The 25,928-nt window shown below is 42.2% G+C and overlaps 2 protein-coding genes and 1 long non-coding RNA gene across 7 annotated transcripts in view; 1 reads left to right on the top strand and 2 right to left on the bottom strand.

Moving 5' to 3' along the window:
• The window catches only part of magi3a (membrane associated guanylate kinase, WW and PDZ domain containing 3a), a 117,990-nt gene extending 97,259 nt beyond the window's left edge, over positions 1 to 20,731 (bottom strand). Inside the window, exon 1 of one of the 2 annotated variants that reach the window (XM_059332420.1) lies at positions 19,564 to 20,731. In XM_059332420.1, the coding sequence (XP_059188403.1) occupies positions 19,564 to 19,870 (307 nt within the window). In that variant the 5' untranslated portion in view covers positions 19,871 to 20,731. The remainder of the gene's footprint in view (positions 1 to 19,563) is intronic. The other variant, XM_059332422.1, reaches the window with a different exon arrangement.
• A 1,170-nt stretch (positions 20,732 to 21,901) lies between these two features.
• LOC131971130 (uncharacterized) lies at positions 21,902 to 24,162 on the bottom strand. The gene is made up of 2 exons (XR_009394350.1): positions 24,022 to 24,162; positions 21,902 to 22,141 (listed from the first exon to the last, which is right to left on the bottom strand). It is a non-coding gene; the product is annotated as an uncharacterized LOC131971130 (long non-coding RNA).
• On the top strand, positions 22,208 to 25,880 carry si:ch73-206d17.1 (tyrosine-protein kinase STYK1). Of its 4 annotated transcripts, none has more exons than XM_059332428.1 (10): positions 22,208 to 22,474; positions 22,570 to 22,692; positions 22,788 to 22,931; positions 23,089 to 23,289; positions 23,451 to 23,632; positions 23,745 to 23,822; positions 24,016 to 24,230; positions 24,324 to 24,364; positions 24,486 to 24,582; positions 25,259 to 25,880. In XM_059332428.1, the coding sequence occupies exons 2-10, from the start codon at positions 22,638 to 22,640 to the stop codon at positions 25,428 to 25,430; spliced, it is 1,185 nt and encodes a 394-aa protein (XP_059188411.1). In that variant the 5' UTR covers positions 22,208 to 22,474; positions 22,570 to 22,637; the 3' UTR covers positions 25,431 to 25,880. The 4 variants fall into 4 exon arrangements, with proteins under 4 accessions (XP_059188411.1, XP_059188410.1, XP_059188412.1 ...); XM_059332427.1 differs by having other exon boundaries at positions 22,210 to 22,474; positions 22,553 to 22,692; positions 23,742 to 23,822; XM_059332429.1 differs by having other exon boundaries at positions 22,211 to 22,474; positions 22,645 to 22,692; positions 23,742 to 23,822.
• The last annotated feature ends 48 nt before the right edge of the window (positions 25,881 to 25,928 follow it).

Here is a 25,928-nt window from a genome sequence, read left to right as displayed (position 1 = left end):
AGGCTCGGCCAGGCACGCACAGCTCCTCACACAACCCTAAACTCCTTCTGACTGAGCCAGCCCTCCACACACACACACACACACACACACACACACAAACACATGCTCTACTCCAAAGTGCTTCCTCCCTCCCTGAAGTCTGAACATGGATCAGGAGAACAATAGGCTCTATTAGCCCACCCCAAGCTCCCTCCCTTTCTCAGGAGAGATATTTCCTAGAGTTTTGTAATTACTTTAAATGAATAATAACCCCCGTGAGCATTAAAAACGGTGTAACCTTGTCTGAGGGAAGAGATCTTGGCCCCGAAGGCAGCGATAGGGACTCTTTGGCTGCCACTGCGTGTGAGCCACTCCTCTTGGCTTGCACCGTGAGTGAGCAGAGCCCAGCACTAAAAGTGCAAGAACCTCATTTCACTCTGATGTTTGCACATTGTCTGAATCATGCACTGAAAAGAGCTGAAGATTAACATGCGGTCAGTCATTATAAGGATATTTCTAAAGATAAAAAGTAAACAAAACCTTCTATCACAGCCCACACACACACATTCAGGGCAGTTTTTATTTAAAAAAGTACAAACTGTTTTTCATCAAGGCCACAGCTCACGGCCTGTCTCTATGCGTCAAAGCCATGCCAGCAAGATAAGCAGGACTCACATCCTACTGTTGGAGACACACCATCAAAAAAGTTCCACTTCCTTTCAACTCTTCACCTCAGCATTTCTGACAGGAACAGCTCTCGAGTCAAACTCTCTTATGAGGTATTTCAAAGCACAAACCACTTCAAACAAACAGGTTCATTGCACCGATGGGATTTTGTATAACTTGGACGGTTTTCAAAGAGAATCCGGTCTTAATATGGCCACAGTGCAGTGCTGTTTGAGAATATTGCCACTGTTTTTTTGCACCACGTGGGCAGCAGCTCAAACCCAAAGCCCAGCATGTGACCGGCAGACCAACATAGAGCGGCCGACTTAGACCATCACATGCTGAACTTGTGCTCGACCGGTCAGAGGTAATCTGTCGTGATTGGCAGACACATTAAATATGAGATGCGCTTTACAATCACATGCTACTCTCATGCTGTGCTGGTGAAGGCTAATCCCGAATCATTGATATTCATATCAAACATGAGGTTGGCTGTCCGTCAAATAGGCCAAAGTCCAGACCCGAGGGCAATCTCTTGATAAGTAAAAGAAAAGTTTCCAAGAAGGAAATGTGCTATTTGAAATACTCAGTAGGAGCAGAAAAAGACGTAAATTATTTAAAAAAAGGTTGTATTTTTTATATTTCAAGTTGCAGCTCAAAGTGTTAAATGTAGATAGAAGGCTTGGGATGTTGGAATAGTTCTGTAGCTGCAGGCTGTCATCAGTAAGCAAACACTTGAGCTTGGTTTGTACAGGAATATTTACACTGACCGTGTTATCTCACTCCAAAAGGACCAAAGTATGTGAGTATGTGCGAGTCTATTTTGGTGCGCAATCTGAGGGTAAATACATGTCAACCACTTGACTTCTGCAGGCTACAATTTATTTCCAAAGCAATTAAGTGTTAAATTTAATAACGTGGTGCTAAATAATAAAATACATCAGGGAATGAGAGAAGTAAGAAGGTCAGAACATGGTAATGGACAATGGACTGGTTGGATTTGAGACTTTGACTTTGATAAGTAATATAGCAACACACACACAGAGGAATGTGTCCGCCCACATACACCCAGAAACACACACACACACACACACACACACACACACACACACACACACACACTAAATACACAATTTCAGGCCAGCCGTCAAATCCTTCCTCACTGCAGGAAACTGATTTTCAATTATGCTTTAGAGCGGAAATGGTAAACATGGAGTTATAGCGAGCAGCACATGGCTTTGTGTATCTGTGTGTACAGGGAAACACCGTGTTGAAGTTCAGAGTCCAGGGACGACTGCTCTCCAGCTTAATGACCCAGCTCGAGACAGACACTGCTGTGTGACTTCACTGGCGCCAATCAACACATGATTGTTGTGACATTTCCGACTAACCATTATCTGCAATTGGCCGTAATTCAGCAGTGCTGCTGATGACTTAATTTAGCCCTCCCTACAACTAACAGACAGCGTGGTTCATCTCCTCCCAGATGGGGCGTGGGGCTTAGCTCAGACCTCTTCCCCTCCTAATCCTCATCTTTTTCTCTCCCATAGTCCCCCCCTCCCTCTCTCTCACTCCCGGCCTCATCATTTTCCACTTCTCTCTCTCTGTTATTCTACTTCTGCGCTGAATTGAAACAGCCTGTAGCCTGCGACAGAGAATGTCAAATGCCTTCTCTTCCTCATTACAGAGTTTCCCGAGGCACCCCTTTTCACCAAAAAACATTCAATTCTCATGCACTTCCAGAGCTTTCAACCATGTTGTTACCTACCAAACACAAAGGTACACATTACTGTCTTAGAGTTATTATTATTAACTCATATTTACATGCAGGCCTGTTTTTCTTTTCTTTCTTTTTAACATAAACTCATTGTTCTAGCAGTTTTGTTTCTGAGTGATTAACTGATGCAGACAGTACTTCACAAATCAAGTGCAGCAACTAACTACAAAAGGAAATATATTATTAATGTATCATCAAATAGCCTTTGATTCCACAGGATTGACAAGAAAAGCTCAAAATAGACTATGCCATGCACCTTGGAGCAGGGTTAATAAAAAAGGAAAGACAGAGAATACTGGATGTGAAACAGATCAAAGAGATGCAGGAAAAAAAAACACCTGCAAGCTTGACAACTAATCACAAACAGAAAATGCCAAAAAGTGGAGAGTTTTAGGATTGTACGGTTCGACAAAACATCATTTCATAGTGCAGAAAGTGTGTCCGTGTGTGCATGCTGCAGTGCTGCACTGACAGAAATGTAGTGAGACCTTGCTCCTAGAGGATCCCCAGTAGGGCTAGGATAAAGCTAATTGGTCTCACAGCACATTTCTTTCTCCTTCTACACACACACACACACACACACACACACACACCTTTGTTCCGAGCTCAACCTCAAAAACTCTTTTTTGGGGTTTGGGGTCTTACACTGTGCTTACGTGATGGTCTGAGTCTGACAGGATTCTGTTTACCTGTCCTCAGGTGAGCAGGACTTACAGCAGATGGAAGCCTCTGTGTCACTTTAAACCCCGCACCCTGAGCCTCTCTTTAAATCTTTAAAGGGAGAAAGAGATATACTATATCCCCGTTCCCAGGGCTTGGATGATGGCAGGTGTAATTGATACTGATACTTGGTAGTTAGGCGCAGTGGCTCGATACTTTCATCCTCGATACTCTCATCAGCTACAGAGTTGTTGTGAAAGACAGAGGGAATGCACTCTTGTCATGTAAGCGTCAGAAACAACAGACGATTACCTCCACCTGCAGTCTGCTGGAGTGGCAAAGCGGCTCACATGCAACAGCAAACGTCATCATTCTTCAAGCTAGAAAAACAGGCTCTGGATGGAAATACAATACTGCTTAGAAACTCCCCCGAAACTAACAAACAAGTGTGGCTAGTTTTTACATACATAGCTAATCGGCAAGCCTCCCTCTGGAGACAAAGGAGAGTGTGATGTGTTTTACATGACACTAACAAGGTAAACTGATGCGTACCAAACTGCAATATCTGCACCTGCTCCCTTTGAGCCCAAGGATGTCCTGAACTGTGCTGTTGCTCAGTCATGTTGCTACCAATTTGGGAGGGGAAGGTCATTGGTTACTTTCCCATCAAAAACAACACTGGAGTCACCACTGGAGGTTCACTGAACATGACATCTTTTGACGATGTTTACATGCACTGCATTTGGGCCATTGCCCCCCCCCTCCCATCAATGGACCCTCTTATCTTTGTGGCAGCCACTATGAGCGATTCAGATGAAGAGTATAAAGCCTGCTCCTACTTTAGCCAGTCTCCCACATAAACCATCCATAGATGAGCGGGACAAAAAAACAGAAGGACAGAGGAGATAAAAAGAGAAAAAAGGGAGGAAAGGGGGAGGGCGGAGGTGGTTTTGACAGAGGACTGAGAGGAGGGAAGTACGGGGCCACTTATGCGCCCTGCCACTCTGCATCACCAAGCAGCCAATGATGGATGAATAGGAGCACAGCCCAATAATAGAATCGACTTGGCCACTGATCATTAGCTGAGTAACAGCCTGCTTTTGGGGGTATCATGAGGGTACATGAGTGTATATTTATGTGTATATGTTAAACTCTTATCTAGTTCAGTGGTGGCTTCATTTATCAAACTGCTCAGCTGCAAACCTGCAGGGAATGAGTGCCAAATGTGTCGCTATTTCTAAGGTAGCATCAAGGCCTCAGGATTCGAGTGAAAACAGCAAGTAAACAACAATCTGCAAATCACTGACTTCAAGTCAACGCTGTAACAGCTTGCTTCATCCACACCGAAGTCAAACAGAGACCGCGGCGTTCTCTTCTTGGCCTCGTTACAACTCCTGATCATCAGTTATTCATGCAAACTTGAGATCATTCTGTTATTTGCTGGAGACAAAGCTGGTCATATATTTGCATATCGTAGAGGCGGCGCTCACTGTAGCATGGAGATAAAAATGGACAATAAATCAGGGTAAACAGATGGCTGGAACAAACAGAGCACCGAGAGAACAGAAGGGTTGCGGTGGAAAGGGAAAACACAGGTATCAAGGACCTGCACAGACTGATGCTCATGCTGTTCTAACTCTCATCTGCATACACCATTTAAGGACTACACTGATGGTTTTCCATGTTTTAGATCATTAATTTTAACAAGTCACATTTATCCTACATTTCTGCCTGCTGTTAGGGAAAAACCCAACCTACGTTTGTTTGCAGCATCAATGATTTCCAACCATTCATTCCAGTAAAATCATCCTTTCTTCAGATTTCGTAGGACTTGGACTCAGTGACTTAGAAATATTTGTTTATGCAGGCAAGTAGCATCAGTAATAAACTGAGACCATTTCATAACCGGTTTCAAACTTGTTGAAGTTGCTTTTAAATTATTCCAATCATTGCCTGGAATGTGGGAAAACTACATTCTGTCATCCACAAAAAACTAATATGCACTAATAACAATCGTTAGTGAGTAATGTGGTTAATGGACTGAAGACTGAAGCTGAAATGGGAAGAAAAAGACACTTATATTGTCCTTTAACTCTGATGTGTCTGTGTGTTTGCCATTTGCTGTTGTGGTAGACCGCTGAATGATGATCTGCCATACGCAGCTGGATGAGAGTGACGTAAAAATTCCTGTAAGTCAGTGTGGTCTCGTGGTCACAAAGGAATCCCTCTCATCCACAAGCTGCCATTCAATGGACATGTGACTCACAGCAGAGGTCAGTAAGTCATCAACTGCATCACTGTGAAGCCACAGCAGCTTTTAAGTCTAAGACACACCCGGTGAGAGTCTGCATATGTGTGTGTGTGTGTGTGTGTGTGATAAATCCATTGCCTCAGTCTTTTTCTTATTTCTGCTGGTATTCAGGGAGCAGGGAGAGTGAAAATGATGCTTCAGTATCTCATACTGTCAACAGTTTGTACCCAGAGCTTTCATGTTCTTTCTTCATTTTCATTTCTGACACTTCAATTTTGCAGAAATTGTCACTGTTGTGTGTAAAATTGGTGGTTTGAGACAGTATGATGAATAGTATGATGTTGATGCTAGTGACCGGACATAAGCAGGCATTAGATATTATGTACAAAGCTGAGATCATCAGACACTGTAGGAGAAAGCAAAATCACCAAATCCCATTATCCTGCAAAAAAAGATCACAACATGCCTATGATAAGAACATTTTTTCCAAAACAACAAAACCTCCAAAAGCCAGTTCTGTAATATGGGATCTGCTCCTTCAATCTATGCTGTATAATAACTCAGAAAAAGAGACAATTTTCTGCCACATTTGAATCCAAGGGAGGCAACACCTTCATTTCACAGAAACCGGTAATATTTGCAAAGCAGGCACAGAGCCCTTACATTAGCATAAAACACTCATCTTGTGTGACACGGCATATTGTGATCGCAGAGCTGGAAACAAGACCAGTCTGCATGTTTCATGACAAGAGGATCTATTTCTTCTCACTCCCATATGTCCAGTCTGGAGCCGCCTCGTGCTAAACCGCTGTGAGGGGTCACGCAGGTCAACGTGCGGGTGGGTGGCTGTCAAGAAGAATTTGAACTTTATCCATCATTTGTGCCTGTGTATATGTGCACTCCTGCCTGTTTTTGCATGTGTGTTTACTTCTCAACCTAGCTGTGGCGTCCGTCAAAGGAAGTGTTGAATCAGTGTGAGCTGTGCTACGCTGCCAACTCCTAAGGACCCCCATGACACACAGGCTTATAAGCAGTCTGGGCACACAGACAGCAGCAATGCCCACAACAGCTCTGCTAAGCCCTGGACCAGTCAAGAGGAAGTCAGATATCATGACAGCAGGGTGAACCTCTCTCCATTGGCCCTCCCAAGACTGGCTCAAGGCAATTCCTTTTTCCAAAGCCAATTTTTGGACCTCGTCAAGCCAACAGATTTGAGGCCAATTCTTTTTGCTCAAGTTTTCTCTTTTTCTTTAGCCAAGGCGAGCTGTTTTGCTCCATGAACACCTCTCTTAAACACTGATACATCAAGCAGCTAATTAGTCTGCAGCGTACAGACACTTAAGATTGGATCCAAAAGGCTCGTCGACGCCAGGTCATTGAGGACAGTGTAAGATGTTTTACACATGAGAAGGAGAAAACAGGTTGCACATCTACATTACAGAATCACCAGTTGGGCTGCATTCCTCCTCAGTGAATTAATCCTCCAGAGATAAAAAAAAAAAAAAAAAGGAAGTCAGTGCATCCTATGAGCACAACCACTGGAAAGTGATTTTCTGGAGAGATGTTTCAGTGTTATCACTTGACTGGAATCATAATAGGTTTAGAGACTTTGAGTCGGCGCCACCTTGAAACCACTTTTAATTTACAGGACATGTGCCTGTGATACAATGAATGACTGGCATACAAATGATGGGCCTTGAATGATGCACTTTTGAGTGGTCACGTAGTAGTCAAGGAATGGAAACCACACACACTTAAAAGACTTACAAAATATAAAAATAGCTACTTTCTGAGAACTAAAAATGCTGTGGTTACACTTGATCGTCCTCAGTACCATTATAATTGCTTAAATGTGCGTATTTTTAGGAATTTAAGTGTTCTTCGTTCATTAAAGAGGAACGATATAAGAAGGAGGCCTGAAATCCAAATAAAAAATGTCTCCATGACAGAAACTGTTTTCTTGAAGTAGAACTTTTCACCGTGATCTAACAGGGAGAGGCGATATGGAAACAATGTGAAATGTCTGCCAGAACAAGCACCTGTTTGTAACAATACACTGGTGGAACTTCATAGCAGCTCTCACTGAGCGCAACAAAACCAAAATAACTGCATTCCACACATGATCGCCATTCCCAGATAAACACTCAAGCCCTGCTGCGAGACATTCACTGACAACAATGAAGTAATTTGTCTAAGCACTGTATCAGATATCAGGGAATGGTATTACATTATATCATTACCGGTAATAAAACTCTAATAACACATCATCGGTGCTGACACTTAACATGTTCTGCTGGAGAGCTAAAATATTTTCCAGCGATTGGTTGTATATGACTGAACAAATTGTTCTTACTGAGGCTGTTGTTGGAATGAACCCTGGAAAAAATGGCAGACAACAGCTGAAGGAGCCAAAACCAATGACAACCTTTATTCAGCAAACAGCAGAAAACACTAGAACAACAGCACATGGCTGAAGGTCATCAAGGGGGCAGGAATTATAAATATATTTTGAAAAGGACTGCTGTTTGTCCACGCATTGATCCCCAGGGAGTAGAATTCACAGTTCAGTTCAAACGGGGCAGTTTTGGGGTCGGGACATTTTTGGCACAAAAACGGGGCATTGCAGATTTTAATATGCTTTTAATTTGTGTACTTATTGGCAAAAAAAAGTAACAAAATTCTGGCTAAGGACAAAAGAAACATTAATACTACTTCACGGTCAAATTTTCAATACATATTGTTGTCCAAAAAGTGCCGAGAAACATGATTAGCCAACTGAACAATTAGCACTTTTTTTCTACAGAATCATTCCATCATAACCAGGGGGCATTAGGGTGAAAGATCAGCTGTGGGGCATCCTGGTGGCTCACTGGTAAAGCACATATGCCATAAGGCCAGAGATCCCTTTGCTGCACATCTTCACCTCCGTCTCCTCTCTTCCATTCTCTCTATCACTATCAATTAAAGCATTTATTCATTAATTTTCATCCTTAACCGCTTATCCGCACTCAGGTAGCGGGGGGCTGGAGCCTATCTCAGCTGACATTGGGGGAGAGGCGGGGTACACCCTGGACAGGTCGCTAGACTATCACAGGGCTGACACATAGAGACAGACAACCACGATCTCATTCACACCTAGATTTAGAGTCACCAATTAAACCTAGGTGCATGTTTTTGGACTGTGGGAGGAAGCTGGAGAACCCAGAGAGTTCTCCAGCAACTCAAACCGGCGACCCTCTGGCTGTGAGGCAAGAGTGCTAACCACTACATCACTGTGTCGACCCAAATAAAGCATGTAAATGCCAAAAACTAATCTTAAATCTAGTAGAAAAAAAGGTCAGCTATAAGATTTTCCCAATTTCTCAGGGCAAGTAAAATGCAGGATCGTAAATCAAGCAACTCAATAGCACGATTGGGCAAGTGGTAAAAAACAATAAAATGAGTGATTTTTTTTTTTGGAGCTGAAAATAGAAGTAGCTAAGGGCTGAGCAATCTCCCTTCCTTCTCATTTCTGTTGAGAGTGGCACATGTGCAGTACTGATCGGGCAGAAAATGGCAGCAAGTAAAGACAAAATTTATGAGCTGAAGCACGAGCGAGCACTTCAGTTATGCTGGCAGCAGGAGTTTAGTGGGGTGGCGTTAGAGGATGTGTGCAAACTACAAACTATGCAGTTTGAGAGCTCGGCAGATAAAGCGGGGACATTTTTCAAAGGCTCATCAACTTTCCGAGAAACATTGCTGAAGTGCGATAATAAGAGCCAAATATTCCAATGACAGACTATGACCATGTTCTGATTCATTTATTTAAATAAATTGACTTAATTTCTTTAATAAGTTAGAATTCATTAAATTAAATTAAATTAAACAATTAACTTTATTCTATGTTGTTATTTGATAACCACCCAAAATAAAACTATTTGGATTGCGGCAAGTAAAAATTGACTTCAGGCAAGTAGATTCCTGTAGGAACCAGGAAATGAATAAAAACTTTAACATTGAGTTACACTGAATATACATAAGTGTTGTCCTTAATGATTATGGCGTAACCTAAAGCAGGTAAACAAACTCCGCTCTACAAACCTGCCTTGCTACAGTATGTCAAGCTTGAATGGCAGATACTTGCGATACTCCAACGATGACATCACCACAACGTCAGGATTGTAGAGCGGCATGTCCTTCTGCATACTTCAAACAGTGAGTAATGTGCATGTGATCTCTTGAGTCAATTTGCTCGGAGGCCTCAGAGAGCTGGCAACGGACAGGCTGCTGCCAAAGCCTGGGGGCAAATTTGTCACCGTGTGTGTTTTGGCCATTTCAAAAACAAGCCAAATACCTGACAACCACACACACTTTCACAAATACAGAGGCGAGTCCTCTTCTCATTTCATGGGCGGAGATTCTGCAATTTGTGTCCTGGGATTGGCTTATTAGCAGAAAATAAGAAAAAGCCTTCATGAGCAGAATATTGAAGAGGCAGACTGTCAAAGCAGATACAATCACTGGTTACTGTGAGCTCACTCGCACCCACCGCAAGAGCCAAAACATCATGAATAAGAGCTGTGAGTCAGACACAGTGTAAGCAAGACGTAGTCGTCCTCCCGGTGTCCTCAACTTTTCATAAAGATCAGGCAACTGGGCAAATGCAGCAGCTCCGGATGCGCCGGCTGTCTTAACAGGGATGAGATTGGACCAGATCAATAACCTGTTAGAGAAGCTAACAGACACCCATGAATTCTAATGAGGACACTCAGGGAACCTCATCTCCACAGAGCATGACATCTCAGCACAGAGGGAGGAGGGAGAACAGATGATGCATTAATAACACAGTGAGAAAATGGCTGCATCCCATGTCCACATCAGGAAAAATGTCCCTGCAGCCATTTGTCTTATAATTTCATCCGTTTGTCTATGCCTAAACAGCCTTAAACAACCCTGCCTATACCCAGTAAAACTAATGATGCAAGCTCAATTTATCCAGTGATAACATCTCTAGCTTAACCCCATCATCAATCAGATATAACATTTTTATTTTATTCTACAAAAGGACATTAAAAAAAAGGAATTAAGAAGCTTCCATGGTCAGACATGAAACACTGCCATCCCCTCACCTCTCCTGTGGACGTTTGGCAGGAACAGCAGTGCTGCAGCTCTGAGAGCAGAAGAGGCCGCAGCAGCAGCTGGCTGAGTAGGTGGTTACTGTGAAGGTGTGTTAGGAGGACGGTGGGCAATACATCTGTTTGATATGAGATGTTGTCATGGGCTGGAATCGATTCTGTGAGGTGGAGTACCACGACTAAACAGCTGAGTGGGCAGCGCTCGCAGAAGGAGTATTGACGAAGGCCCCATCAGCTCGGGCACGGGGCCAAGTCTGAAGTACCACGGCCAAGCAGGAGATTGAACGCTGAGATTGAGTCTTCTCAGCTTATTTATTACCCAGAGTGTAAAGAAAAATCCCAACAGGATGAACAGAGGGATGCGCAAGTCTGCGCTACACAGACAGGCAATTCGTCTTGGTCTTATCATTACCCTCCAAAATAAACTCCTGACATCCATAGGGGAATGAATCCAGCAGAGTCAGAACAGTACTTCCTCTACATACTCCTTCAGTGTCAAAGAGAAGAGATATAGGACAGAATGTAAGCAACATTAAAGAGAAGATACTCTGGCAGCTTTCAAAAGCATGGCAGAGGAAGCATGCTGTCTTGCTACATAATTGTGTTTGGCCTCAAAAGGCAAGCCGAAGTGGAAACCAAATCAGATGTGACTTAATTTTTCATTATCATGCATGCTTGCACACACACACACACACACACACACACACACATGCAGGCGGCTCACACAGGGTGGTTACTTGCAGACATGATTGGAAATACTGACTTACTGCGGCAAGTCTGAATTAATACACACTGGCTTAATGGACAGTGGGTAGAATCATTTCAGACAGTCAGACAACAGAAAATCAATACTATTATCATGATTAATGGGAAAGTAATCATTTTCAGCCGAGATTATTATTGCCATTTCTCGTCGTCTTTGTCCTGTTCCTGCTTCTCCAATCCTCTATTTCCTCTCCTGCTATTCTTGCTCCTTCTCACTCTTTCCCCTCCCTCCTATTGTCTGCACTCCTCCCTCTTTGACCCCATTTTCTTTTCTCCAAACCTGCTCATCATTTCTTTTATTTATCCTCACAATTTAAATCCAATACATCCTTCAGAAGCCAATCCCTCTCAGGGAATATTTCCAAAGCAGCGATGTCCCAGCTGCTTCTTCTTTCCGTCCCGGTTATTGCTTCTGCTGCAACACCACAGGGATGTTTTATACAGAAGCAGCCAGAAACAAAGTCCCCAAATAGGCTCTCCACACAGGGCAGTGAGTGTGCATCTGGAGGAAACTCAGTCCAATCAACTATCAGATAACCTATCCCCTGTATCCCTCTATCCCTCTATCCACATCTGCACCTGAGTATTGATTCGTAACAACCCATTTCCGTCACACCGTCTCTATATTTCCTTTTTGGAGCTAAGTTGCTGTCAGCTGGTCACGGCTACACAAAAGAGACAATTTCTTTGTTAATCAGCCTGTGGACAACCTGTCCTCAAACACATCAGAGTCAGACGGTGGTGCATTTCTCAAAAGCACACCGTCTCCATAACCACTTATTGTGTGACAAGCAGCCCAGCTACCCCCTGCTGTTTGTCTCACCAGCAGGAGGAGGGGGCTCCTTATCAGGGAGGCAGCGACAGTGCTCAGTGCAGCAAAGCAATGCAATGTTAATGGAGGGAGAAACCAAGGGAACAGTTACCAAAACAATTGCAGCACTATCACTTACGTTGTACAAGTTTAACATGGCTTTATGTAACTGCCAACGCACTGATTGTACCTTAGCCTCATACACAGCAGAGGGATAATTATTATGTGGTGACAGTCGTGGCTGGAGGCATTATTTTTTCTGGTTATCCGTGCGTCTGTATACGTGCCATTCTCCTGCATGCAATGACTCGGGAATGTCTGGGAGGAATTTCTTTAAATTTGACACAAATATCCACTTGGACTCAAGGATGAACTGATTAGATTTTTGTGGTCAAAGGTCAAAGTCAGTGTAAATTCATTAGAGGTGGGGGAAACAATCGATACAGCATAGTATCAAAATAATGTTGTCAAAACAACGCTGCAAAGTTAGGCTTTTTATGTTTCATTTAAAAAAAAATCTGAGTAGTGAAGCTTAGCGAGGAAAATTTGATAAAATGCTGCAGTTGTTGTCGTCCATACACGTTTGATATCAGTTCAGCTCAGTTTGACTGAAAACATTGTTGGTCAGTCTGTGGGTTTGACTCTCATTGTGGAGAAATAAAAAGACTGAAGTGAGATGAATAGACTGAGAAATGTTCACTTATTTGACAAAGCAATTCTTGATTGAATTTAATTTTGTCAACACCAAATGCAGTTAAACAGTTAAATCGCAATATAATGTATCGCAATACTCACCATATGGCAAACTGCTTAAAACGCAATAATATTGTGTGATTCCCACCTCTAGAAGTCATACAGTAATTAGGACAGGATAAATTAATGTAGCAATGAATAATAAATAAATAAGAAATCCCTCAACCTGCAAAGAAAAGTAAAATGTTTCAGGGGTTTTATTTTGAAAAGTAAAGTATGAAACTTCAACTAAAACTCCTTTTTATTTTCTGTCCATTTCCTCTTCACTATCTCGCATAAGCTAAAGCAACATTAAATAATACTGTGTTTACATCACTCGTGGGGATCAGTGTCCTTTTGTAGCATGAAACGTAAAGTCTAAGTACATGGAAATGATCATAAATATTTGTGAAATGCAAATATTTGTGTGACGCAAGAGGGGAGGATATCGGTTCTCATGAAATCAGAGCTGCTGTGCTCTCGTCTCTGTTGCGTATACGCACTGTTTAGAAGCTAACCTCGTCTTATCTCAAAAGGGATGAACAGCTGCAGGGACAACTCGCAGTTGAAGGGAGAGTCAAGCTGAGGGAAGGAGGGCAGGAGTCTCTGGGGAAGCGTGAGTGTGAGTATGTGAGTGTGTGTGTGTGCACAATCCCTAAACTACACTGTCCATTTCCACCAGCAGCAACCTGGAGACACTGCTGCTGCTGACATGGCAGCACGACCAGTCAGCGAGTAGAAAGAGGCAGTCTTGGTGAATCAGCACGTACTCATCTCCACTGCCTTTAAACATGCCTGCCAAGTCATGGCGCCTGCCAGTGAGAGGCATGGCTCATTTGGAAATGCTATCTTTGTTGCTGGCCTGTTCGTTACCGCAATGCGGCTCTATATGGACGGCATGAGCAAGTTAGAATGAAAAGATGTCCATGTCACTAAACATCTGGGGCAGATTTGGGAAGCTCGCAGATGTTTCCAAGACTCGAAAAATGACGCAGCATTCATATTGAGCAAGTCTTTATTTGCCTTCTTTCATCATTGAGTGTGTCCATCATGCATTGCAGGAGAAGGAGGAAAGAAATGGAAGAGGTGTAAACGGCTGTTGGACAGTGGGAGTGGGCTAGGGGAGTGTGAGGCGGTGCAGGAGGAGAGGGCTGCTCCACAGTAGGAAAGGAGGGGTGAAAAAGAGCGTCAGAGACGTGCTTTGGTATTCACAGCAGTCGCTGCCGTATGGGGGCTTCAGTGTGCCCGGCCACTCGCACCGTCGTCCCTCACCACTGGCAGAGCAGGGGGCGGAGAAGTGTGACAGGTTTTGGGAATGAGGCGAGAGAGCAGCCAGTGGGAGGGGATGATGGGTGGATGTCACATCAGGTGTACAGCTGCGATATGCATACACTTAAACACACACACACACAGAAAATAGGATGCAGCAGAGAGAGCACAGAGAAGGGTGCCAGTAAAGCTCCCTTTGCACTTGGAATACTGAATGGCCTCCATGTTTAGAGCTGCAGGAGGAGCAGGTGGTGAGGTGAGGAACAGAATTCTGGATCATCTTGTAACCGAAAACCTTTGACTGCAGCAAAAAATTAAGTGGTATTCAATGAACATTTAGGACTTTTCTGATGGTGGACCATGAAAACACCAAAGAAGAGAGGGACTGTACTCCGGTACCTTCGAGTGAAATTTTCACCTGCTTGAAGATAAATCCTGGGTTGCACTGTGGTCTGAGATATGACAAAGGCAGTAGCTGGAACAGAAGTTACATTTACCGTGGAGAGAAGGAGTCACAGAGCCTGAGAGATCCTGACAGCTCCTCTCAGCTGGTTTAGAGCAGCTTAGTCATAGAAGCAATGACTGCACCGTGGGGGGAACCACATTAACACAGCCTGTGCACTTACTGCTCCGCTGCGCTGCTGATGGCAAACGTATGAAGTGTTAACCTCAATATGACAACACCAGTGAGACAAAAAAAAAGGAATACGCTGAGATTGCCCATTTTAGAAAGAAAAAGTAGCTAATTATCATATGATGTTGCTAAAAAAAATCCGTAGCAGAATAATGAAAGATGTTAGTTTGTTTGGTGTATTTTTCTCAGACCTGCATTGGCAGAGGATTCTGAAAGCAGGAGCATTTTCAATAATCAAAGACATCAAAGGTGGATTTTTGAAGTGGCACTCTGCTAGGATTCAACAATTTGCAATCTATAGAAGTCGTAGGAGAGATGAAGAGAGCAGGTCCTGCATTGATAAAAGCCTCAATGAGCCAAACTGCAACATGGACACAAGTAGAGCTGCAATGATTGGTTGAGAAATAAATAGTAAAGTGACAGAAAATGAATTGGCAGGTATTTTGATGAACCAGTGACCATTTAGGTTGCAGCGTTTCTTATTCATAATTATAGTAAAGTAAATATCTTCGGTGTGTTGCTTGGATAAAAAAAATTGATAGCATCACCTTGGGCTGTGGGGAGTAAAAACAGGAATTTAAGACAAAACAATTAATTATAATTGAGAATAGGTAGACATATTTAGTAGAGGTGTGAGATATTATTGGGATATTAGGCATTTTGCATTATGGCGAGTATTGCAAAAATATATTGCAATTTAACTGTTTGACTGTATTTTGTGTCCATAAAATTCAATTCAATCAAGGATTGTTTTGTCAAATAAGAGAAAATTCTCAGTCTATTCATCTCACTTCAGTCTTTTTATTTCTCCACAATGAGTCAAACCCACAGACTGACCAACAAACTATTCAGTCAAACTGAACTGAACTGATATCAAACATGTATGGACAACAACAGCAGCATTTTCTCAAAACTTTCCTCAACTTCAAGCTTCACTACTTTGAATTTTTTTTAATGAAACGTGAAAAAGCCCAACATGATATCCTGTCACACATTGTGTCTTTAGATTCCTAGTTTAGATAGATCTCCTAGTTTCATATGATACCAGTATTTCCAGTTTATTCCTAAAAGTGAGGTTAATTTCGATACTTGGCGGCCCTGAATTGATATAATACTGCCACGCAAAATATCACGATATGCTGAATCAATTTTTTTACCCCACCTCTAATATTTAGTGTGAGTACAAGGCTAAAAACTTTTCTCTGCTGTTTGGTCGAGAAAGCCACAAAGGCAGCAAATTCAGACAAATTCCCAGGTGGATATCTAAAAGCATTGTGGGAGATTATAACGTAATTATAATTAACAAACGATGTGGAAATGGACAAAGCAAGTTGAGGAAAAAGTAAGTACATCAAAAGGTAAATTAAAACACTTCATCAAAAAGTAACTCCTGGGACGCAGTGAACTAGCGAGTTGGTGATGTATGACAGTGTAAGAGGATCCCAGGAGGAGAGGAGGAGGCTCCTTTGGGTTTCTCTCTGCTGAAGAAAGCCCAACAGGTGGAATAAAAAACACACTGCAATTATCTCTCGTTCAATTATTCAAGCTCGCTGTTACCTGGATTCCTTATGGCACCGTTTGTCCTCTGGATCCTTTTTCTGGTCTCTTTAGTTAAAAACAAAAAGGACTGCACGCTTGAAAAGAGTCTATTAGATCCAAAAGAATAACTTAACGCTGAATTCTTCATCTTTTAGTGTGCGCATCCGAATAAAAGCCCCCGGTGAGATACATCAAGCACTCGAGTTATCTATAACTCCCTTTCAGACATGAAAATGGTAAATAAAAAAACTGCAAGCAGCTCCTTTTTATCACCTCTCCTTGGGTATTAAGTGGAGTGTGATTGTATGAAATGACACATTTTTGCAGTTCATTTCTCACTAGATACTGTAGGTATAGCTACTAAGTGCCCAAAATAAAAGATGCTCTGTAGCTGGAGGACTCCTGGGGATTTAAAAAATAACATTACTGCAAATAAAAATATATATAAACACTTGTTTTTCCTTTGGTAAAAATTAAACTCCATGAAGGAAAATAGCTTCATAGGATGCCCTACTTTAAGTTAAATTCACTGACTGCTTGTATTAATGATGATGTATTATATTCAAAGTAGAAATATATAGCACTGTTGCATTAAGGCTGATGTATGGTCATAATACTCCTATAGCTTATATTGTTGAGTGTTACAGTGCATTTATCCACCAAGGTTACCATAAAAAATGCTGACATTTTATTGTTTTTTTAAGTAAATACATATTTCTTTCCGCCCATAACTTTATGGTGGAGAACACTTAACAGTAAACACCTTGACAGATGTGTTATTCCACCTGACGCTGTGCTCAGATATCATCTCTGGAGAAGCACGACAAAAATGTGAACCATTGTTAACTCGGTATGTCAGTATTATTGTTTATCTTTCAGAAGTGACGGTGGAAGGTTTAGAAAAACCTTTTTGTCCTGCATCCATCTCAAACCTGATTTGTGAATCAAGGTTTGCTCCAGGACCTGAGAGCTAAATGGTCCATCCATTAAGCTCCATGAGGCTAAAACAAGCACATCTAAGTCTGTTTACAGCATTAATCAATGGGCTGCCCACTCTCAGCTGCAATAGGTATCTGTATCACGACGCCTCTACTCTCAATCGCCCCCTCAAGGTTACTGCCTATTGCCTTGCTCCTCTCTCTGGATGGGAGCTGCATACTGAGTGCATCGGCTGGTCCGGAGCCAAAGGAACACTCGAGGCAAACTTCTGTTTTCTGTCCTGACAGTACAGGGGAAGTGTCGAGCAGTCTCAGCTGCCTTTAAGGCGCAAAATTATGTTTGATGTAGAAGCTGAAGGTGTAATTGTCATGGTAGGTAGAGGAAATTAGTGGTAAGCCCTAAATGGAGTAAGATTCTGAAGAAATGTGAACATTTTTTAAAGATTGTCAGACTTACTTAGGAGGATAAAGTGGCTCAAAAAAGGATGAAATATTTAGTATACTGGTAATGGAATCAGGTTTGGGGGAAGCAAGCAAAGGCAAAAGTGAGAGGCAGAATAAAATATAGAATAATATTGCAAAGGGAAGAAAATACCAGAGACGAGCGGGGATGGCAGAATGTGATGATAAGGTGTAATCGGCTGAGGGGAGAAGATAAAGTAAAGACAAACTAGGCACCCAGAAGGGAGAGGGAAAAAATCCAGCACTGGAATGATGTAAAAGCTCCTCTTACAGGCTGATGTAACTTTTTTATGCAAACACAAAGCACACACGCAACACTGTGCCGTTTCTTTGGAAACAGACCCACAAGCCTCACCTCAAATTAACCCAAAACTCTCTACTACTAATCTTTTATCCTCACTCCCAAACTTTCCGATCTCATGAGAATACAAGTTTATATCCACACCAGTCGGCCAACATCTGATCCGCCCATCAGCCACCTCATCTTGGCACGGAGCAGCCATCAATGATGGATGATGCTTGAATTAATCATGAGGAAGGGGACAGAGATATAAACACAGGGAGAGGCCCCGAGGGGAACAGAGGAGCCTATGGTAAGAAGCCTACATGTCACAGTGTGGCTCTAACATCACTTAACACACAAGTAACATTACAGAACACAGAGAAAATGTTAAAAGACTTGTACCAGAGTTAACATTGTGAAACGTGACGCTAATGTACAATACACAAGGAAGCACAAGATTAAACAGGCCAAAAAAAGAAAAAGAAAATTCCCTCCAATGTGTGTTTGAAGAATTTGGTCTCATAAAAGTGATAATAATCCTGTGGTGTTGATTTCCACCACATCTGCCCACCCTGATCAACAGGTATACTTTATGCAGAAGGACCAATCCACTTCACAGAAAACCAGCATGAATACCTGACAGTCATGGTGTCAAACTGTGCTGCCGGGCTGGCACAGCATCCTGGGGATTTAAGGATACAGGCCTAATTGATTCAATTAGACTTGGACTCACCTCAACACAAGCAGACCAACACCGTCTAAGCTGGCAAGGCAGCCATTAACAAATCTCAGCTAAGTGTTTGCAAAGCGCCGCACTCAGCAGTGCCTCCATCAAATCTATCCATCCATATAAACACACACACACACACGCACACACACTCACACAAATCTTCTGTCTCACATGACTGGTAGAGATTGACTGTCAGTATGTTTTGGTACATTTCACGCACTCATTAGGCATATCTGTGAGCCACAAAGAAGCACAAATTAATTCCAATAAGTCAGGTAATAACAGACACATAAATCCAATCAATAAGCTTTAAGCGGAGCTTACAGACAGAGAATTACAATTAACAACATTAGAGCAGTGGGTTGCACCCTTCACACATGCTTGCCTGTGTGTGTGTGTGTGTGTGTGTGTGCGTGTGTGTTTGTGTGTGTGTGTGTGTTACCATGGAGTACACAGATGCAACACTTGTGCATGGATGCAAAAAAGATAACAGACTGAGTTAAGGCAAAGGACTGAGAGCCCCATGACGAATGTTGTAGTGCATGCAGATCAGGGCACTATAAACAAGCACGCTTTAACACAGCAGGTCCCTCACTTGTGTTGTTTGGCAGGTTTGTACTACAGCAGCTAGAGCAGTTTGTTCAAAGTGTTCTGTTTCCACATGAATGAATAGAAGGCATGCAGATAGACCATTTAGATATGCTTAAACAGGCTGAAAACACACTTTAAACCTGCAGATTGGCTTCTAAATATTCACACTTACACATGATACACCCAATGCCCTACAGGCAAACAGGGGCTCAGCTGCAGGACTGTATACCCAAGTCCCTCTTATTTATTCATGATATTGGTCTCACCTGTCCTAAGCGGTCCAGGTTATTGTGTGGTCTGGCTGTGTATGTGGGGTGGGGACTTACAGGGGTGTATGGGGTCTTTGTGATTTAAATACACACCTGGTTTCACAGTCTTCAGGCGGATAGGCTCCCGAAAGTGGCGGATGACAGCCAGTGTGTCTCGGTTGGTGAGTCCGCTCACCGGAGTGCCGTTCACCTCCAGCAGCACGTCCCCGCTGCAGGGAAACCTCCCGGCGTGACAAACCATCGCCTCCGAAACTATGTGTCCGAGGTGGGGGAACTCTCCCAGCTCCGCGCCGCCTAGCACCTCCACTACCGTGACCAACTCCCCGGAACCCCCCCACGACAGGGTGCACTCCTGCACTTTAGTGGACCAGTGCTTCTTCTTCTTCAGTGTCTTGGACATTGTTGGTAGCTCTTGTAAACCTTGAAGGAAGTCCAAGAACGAGTGTCCTTCAACGCAAGACCCGCTTCAGATCCTAAGACGCAATGACGCATGGAAAAACCATTGCAGATTAGAGAAGTTGATGCTGGTTTCTTGTGTTGTATTCCATTCCAATGAAAACAAAATATTTTTTTCAGATCAAACCCCCTGTGTTGACGATCGATCCTTCCATTGATTTACTCGAGCATCACCTGTCCGCGACTGGGATGCGAGATCAGCTGCGTCAGTGTCGCATTGAAGCGGGAAGTGCTGGTTCTGATGCTGGGGCGTCTCGATCCCCCACCCCAGTTCACAGCAATATGCACTTTAAAAAAAACAATAGCAGCTTCCTCCACGCTGTAAAACCCCGAGATCACAGAGCAGGGCTGATCCTGTGAGCTCCGCAGTTTGTGCGCACCAGAAAAGCGTGGAGTATATATTCCACTTGAAAACGCCAGCCGAACTGATTGCACCCCCCCAAAAAAACTATTTTTTTTAAAGAAAAAATGCAAGAAAACTTCAAAAACTAACTCCAAAAAGCTGTTCTCGACTCAGTGACAGCTCTTCTCCCGAGCCTACCGGAGAGTCAACTTTACTCTACGCACCTGTCCTCCTCTCCTGCCCTCCTCCGCTGTGACATCAGCAAAGGCAGTCCTTGGAAACGGAAAAACATACCTGGCCCTGCTCTGAACCGGGCGATTATCTGCTCCGTCTCACACTCAATCTCTGTTTTTTCTCCTCCGTTTCACACCCTGTGCCCCTTCTCGTTTCTCCGGAGGCACTGTGGTGGGGATTTTTTCCCTCACTAAAAACTACGCAGCAGCATGCAACAGACGTGATCCGATTAGGCTTTACTCCATAACTTTTTTTTCTCCATCTTTTTCCGTGTTGGTTTCCTGATTGCAAGAGCTTCTGCCCAATTGGAGACCAGGAGGGCGGTGCTAAAGACTTTTAGTTGAACCAATAGTGACTGACAGGAGGCGGGGCTTCTATGATTGGGAAGCGCTGGGTTTTGTTTCCATGGTGTGTTTAGCAAGGCGGAACTCCCGCACTGGGACACATCTTTTCACGTGGGACATGTTTATTCTAATTTCAGTATAGTCGAGCTACAGTTTGTGTGCAATCTGTCAAATGTGTTCCGTATACAATGGGTTGCAACTTCCAACTATGTGATTCTTGGGCTTTTGTTATGTAGTTTTGAACTTTTAGGTCCATGGAATGCAAATTGCAACCTTCCCTGTTGGAGGCGATTTCTTGCGCAAGCCTGCCCTCTTGTGGTTGTAACAGTCAGAGGCTGGTACAGGCTGGCACCTCACTCCAAGCACTCCTGGTAGCTGCTGCTACTGTACTACTATAAAAATGAATTTCCTTAAATACACAGAGGTGTTATTGTGCTTTATATAGACCACAAGAACATTCATAGTCAGCATCTACACATTCGCGCACAATCCCTCCCCTCCTTTTTTAATAGGTTTTGTCTATTTTGATTTGGCTTCACCTCTAATAGATTGTATGTAATGTTGGAAAGTAACTAAGTACATTTACTCAAGTATTGTAGGCTACTTTGATTTAATGCTACGTTGTACTTCTACTCCACTTTATTTCAAAGGGAAATACTGTACTGTTAATTTAATCACATTTGTCTGACAGCTTGAGTTACTTTACAAGTTCTGATGTAGAATGAACTTAAAAATAGCTTCACTTTCACCACCTGCAACATGAAAGTGATGAACACATGAATGCATCAATACTCTGATAATAAAACAACAATAAAACATTTTTGCATGAAGAGTACTTTAGTTATATTTTGATGCTAATATTTTTGTACTTTGTATTTTAGTACAATTTTGAATGCATTAGAGTGTTTCTACTCTGTGGTATTGTTACTTTTAAGATTTAAGGAGAAGTCCGAGTACTTCATCCGCCACTGATTCTATGCTCTTCTGTTCCTTGTCTGATGAAACAAAGTCCAATTTTCTAATGTGGAACCAAAAAAGACATACTACACGTAACATATTTCAGTTGATTTCAACTCATTTTTTTATTTATATAGCTCAAAATCACAAATTTCCTCACAGGGCTTTACATTATGATGAGCATACACCCTCCTTTGACCTTGGATCCTCACTTTGAATCCGGAAAAACTACCTGAAAAAACCTCAACAGGATAAAAAAAAAGAAAGAAACCTCAGGGAGAGCCACAGACGAGGGATCCCCCTTCCAGGATGGTCAGACGTTCAATAGATGTCGCTTCTACGGAGCAAACCAACATAAAACTGACATTACTTACGTATGCATGTTTATCACAGTTTAATCAGATATGTAAGGGAGTAGTATATGTGAGCACAACACCCATGAATGTTATCATTTCTAGTGATTTGTTAATTATTAACATTCAGTCAACTCTCAGGCTCACCTCTTCGGTCAGCGCCCTTGCAGGCAAACGGATAAAGCTGAGCCTATTTTCTGAAAAACAGCTGATAACATTCTTGTTTGAGGGATTTTTTTAGCTTGTTGCTGCCTTAAAATTCATATTGTAAGGTTGGAAATATGTGTTTGCTGGAACATTGTGGCAGCAGGTGTCAGGTAGGAAACCTTCAAAGTAATTTGTTGCAATTAGACTTCACCCCTTGCATGATTTTTACATTTTAAATAATCTTACAGTTTTACTTTCTACACAGGGATAAACTTATCTGGCTTTTGAATTTAATCTGTTGATATGATCTGCCACTTCTCTCATATGTGAAAAATGCCAGCTGCTGCTCCACATGGATGTAGCAACGATACCTCGCTCCCCATGTGCTGTAAGTTATACACATGGCACTTATTGCAAACTCATGTTATTGCATACTCCTCTCCTCTTATTGGAAACCTGTCTCTTCTGTCACTCCTTGTTTAGATGAGGAGTCAGCTGGTCCACTTGCTGTAATAATCATTCCTTGTCTGCTGGCTCTGAGCACAGTTTTAGTTGTGGCTGTGATTTTCTATAAACTCCACAAGAAGAAACAAAGAGGACAGAGCACTGCAGTTCATTTTACAAATGGTATGAATTGCAATAACTGTATATCTTCTTTATAAAACCGTTGAAAAACCATACATATATCTGAGCTTCTATTTCATTAGTGCCTGAGAGCAGCACCAGGAGCTAATATATCACTGGCTCATAGTAAAGCTGCATCTACTGTTGTGTTTTCTAACAGGCCAGCAGAGTGTCACCCTGACTGCAGCTTCTATAAGCACTCCAAGGGTCCAGGCAGCATTGTACTCCTGGGAAATCCCTGATGAGTGTGTTCTTGAGGGGCTAGAGTTTTGGCAGACGGGTCGCTATGGCCCCATTTGTAAAGGTTTGCTGAAGAAGAGAGATGGAGCCTCCTCTGCTGTGGTGGTTAAGACCTTAAAAGGTACAGCATGAATTCGATATGAGGCCGGGATGATCAGGGTCTTTTGTGTGCAATAACAGCAAAAGCATGTGAAGACATCATTGGTGTTTTCATTATATTGCAAATATAATTAAAAAGAGATTATATGGTTTCTCACTAACCCTCTATTATTAACACTTTAGATGGCCTGAACCAGCCTGAAGCGAAGGAGTTTTTGGAGTGGATCCTCTTCCACACTACAGTATGCAAACACAAGAACGTGGTGCGGATGTTGTACTGTCAGACCAAGCGTCCGCCCATGTGTCTGGTCTTAGATGCGAACAGTCCAGGGAACCTCCTTCACTTCCTCTGGACACTCAGAAATGTAACAGTGCTGCACAGCTTTGATTAAAACCCAAACTTATATTTAATGATACATGCAATCTCCAGTTTCTAAATTGAGTGCAATGATGAGGAACTTTTCTTCCCTCTAGAAGGAAACAAATGCAAATGCATCCCTGAACTTCTCTGAGAAGTCTGTGTTTCTGGTGGCAAAGCAAGTTGCAGCTGGCCTGGTGAGTTACTTTTAGTTGACCAATTATTCCCCCCCCCAAAAAAACAAAAATTAGCTAAATATTGATGTCTTGCTATGCCACAACCAGTCATGATCCACATACGAATTTTCCTCATGTTTCTCTTGAATTATGAATTACTATTTCAACCAAAGATTGATAGCAAGTGTTTGGCTCTAATTGGCCTCTCCCTCAGGATTACCTGATGTCAGAGCACAGGCTGGTGCACGGTGATGTTGCTGCCAGAAACATCTTAATTGGCCCAGGCCTCTCAGCCCGAGTCTCTGGGCTGGGTGTGGCATTTGGAGGACGCATGGATCCACCAATTAGGCAGAGGGCAGCAGAGGTGCCTCTCAAATGGCAGGCTCCAGAGAGGATCATGATGCAGCTCAGTATCGACAGGAGTGACGTGTAAGGGCAGAGTTATGGCTAAGAAAACAAAACACACACAAAAATAATTATTAATATGAGTCGAAGCATTTATTAACATTTTATTTCCCATAGGTGGTCATTTGGAATCTTTCTCTATGAACTGATTACATTAGGTAAAGCTGCATGTTGTATTATCTGGAAGCAGATTATTTAATCAATCAGTTTTTTTTCACATCTTTGCATCTTTTAATCAATTATTCTCCTCTTTTTTATTTATTTTTTTATTTGTCTCAGGCTCTCCTCCATACCCTGAGCTGGAGTCCCTTACTGTGCTTCCAAAGCTACAGGGTTCTTATCGAATGAAGAGACCGGAGAATTGTGGAGGAACTTTGTGAGTAAACTTGTAAGAAATAGGCTGACTTAACATGGAGTAATATACTTTGACTTAAAATGACCTAATACTATAATAATAATAATAATAATAATAATAATAATAATAATGACAATTTGTTTCAAATAGTTACTTACTTTAGCAGTAAGAGGGGCCAAACACTCATATATTTAATATATTCAACATGTGTATTTGGTGAGTCGGGGTGAATGTAGGCTAATTTTAGACATTTTCTCTCTCTCTTTTTTTTTTTTTTTTTTTTACCGACAATGGCTCTTTTGTTAGTAAAGTTTGCAATCCCCAGTCCTAGGCAGTATGAAAATAGTAGTAAGCATGAAAAACTACCTCTCAAATCCAAAAACTATAGTGTTTGAACTCAAATCACCAGCGGGTTAGCTTAGCTTAGCACAAAGAGTGAAAGCAGGGGGAACAGTTAGCTTGTCTCTGTCCAAAGGAGAAAAATCCACCCAATAGCACTTCTAAAGCTCACTAAAACACTTTATATAATCTGCTTAATCAGAAGGCAGATTTGATTTACCCGTGAACAGAAGACTACCAGTGTCTGTGCTAAGCTAACCAGCATCGGCTTCAAATTTGTCTCATCTGACTTTCAGCAAAATAAAGTGACTAAAACTGTCAATCTATTCCTTTAACAATAACATTTGTATGCTTTTAGGTATGATCTGATGAAGTACTGTTGGATGTGGAGTTTTAAAGACCGACCAGCATTCTCGGCCATCATAAAGCTGCTTGAGTCCTCACAGCATCTGGCGGCTACTAAAGACATTTGTGTTCCCGAGGTCATAGACATATCTGAGTATAACAAAAATGCAGGACTGCTTTCATAGGCTCATGTGTCCCAACTATGGCAACACAGGAAACAACATATGAACTGTGATTTCAAAGTAACATCCTCTGAAATTGAATAGCTAACTAATGACACTGAAAACAATTCATTTTATTATCACCTCTTTATTGTCAAAAATGTACAGACAGTAAAAGTAAAATCACAGATCTTATTATCCATTAAGATCTTCTTTTTTTATTTTTATCACAGGGCAAAGAGTACAGTCATTTTATCTGTAATGCTCTTGGCATGCATACATTACTGTGACTTCACAGTTTGAAAACCAAAACACCCACACAGGAAAGCTGGATTCACTAGAGTAGGTTTGTGTTTAGTCTGTGTATGCACTTAACATTGTAGGTTTTTTTTTCACAACATTGGTTACTATAACCATGCCAAGAACCACAGTGGGTTTAGATCAATATTGATATTCTACTTTCTTCTTCTACTAGGGAGACTCAATTAGGCAACTTGTCGTGTTAAATTATGAGTTATCTGA

Source organism: Centropristis striata, chromosome 5 (assembly GCF_030273125.1).
Source record: "Centropristis striata isolate RG_2023a ecotype Rhode Island chromosome 5, C.striata_1.0, whole genome shotgun sequence".
Classification (NCBI taxonomy): Eukaryota; Metazoa; Chordata; class Actinopteri; order Perciformes; family Serranidae; genus Centropristis; species Centropristis striata.
The sequence above is the reverse complement of the archived record's forward strand: the minus strand, read 5'-3'. Positions and strand labels throughout refer to the sequence as shown.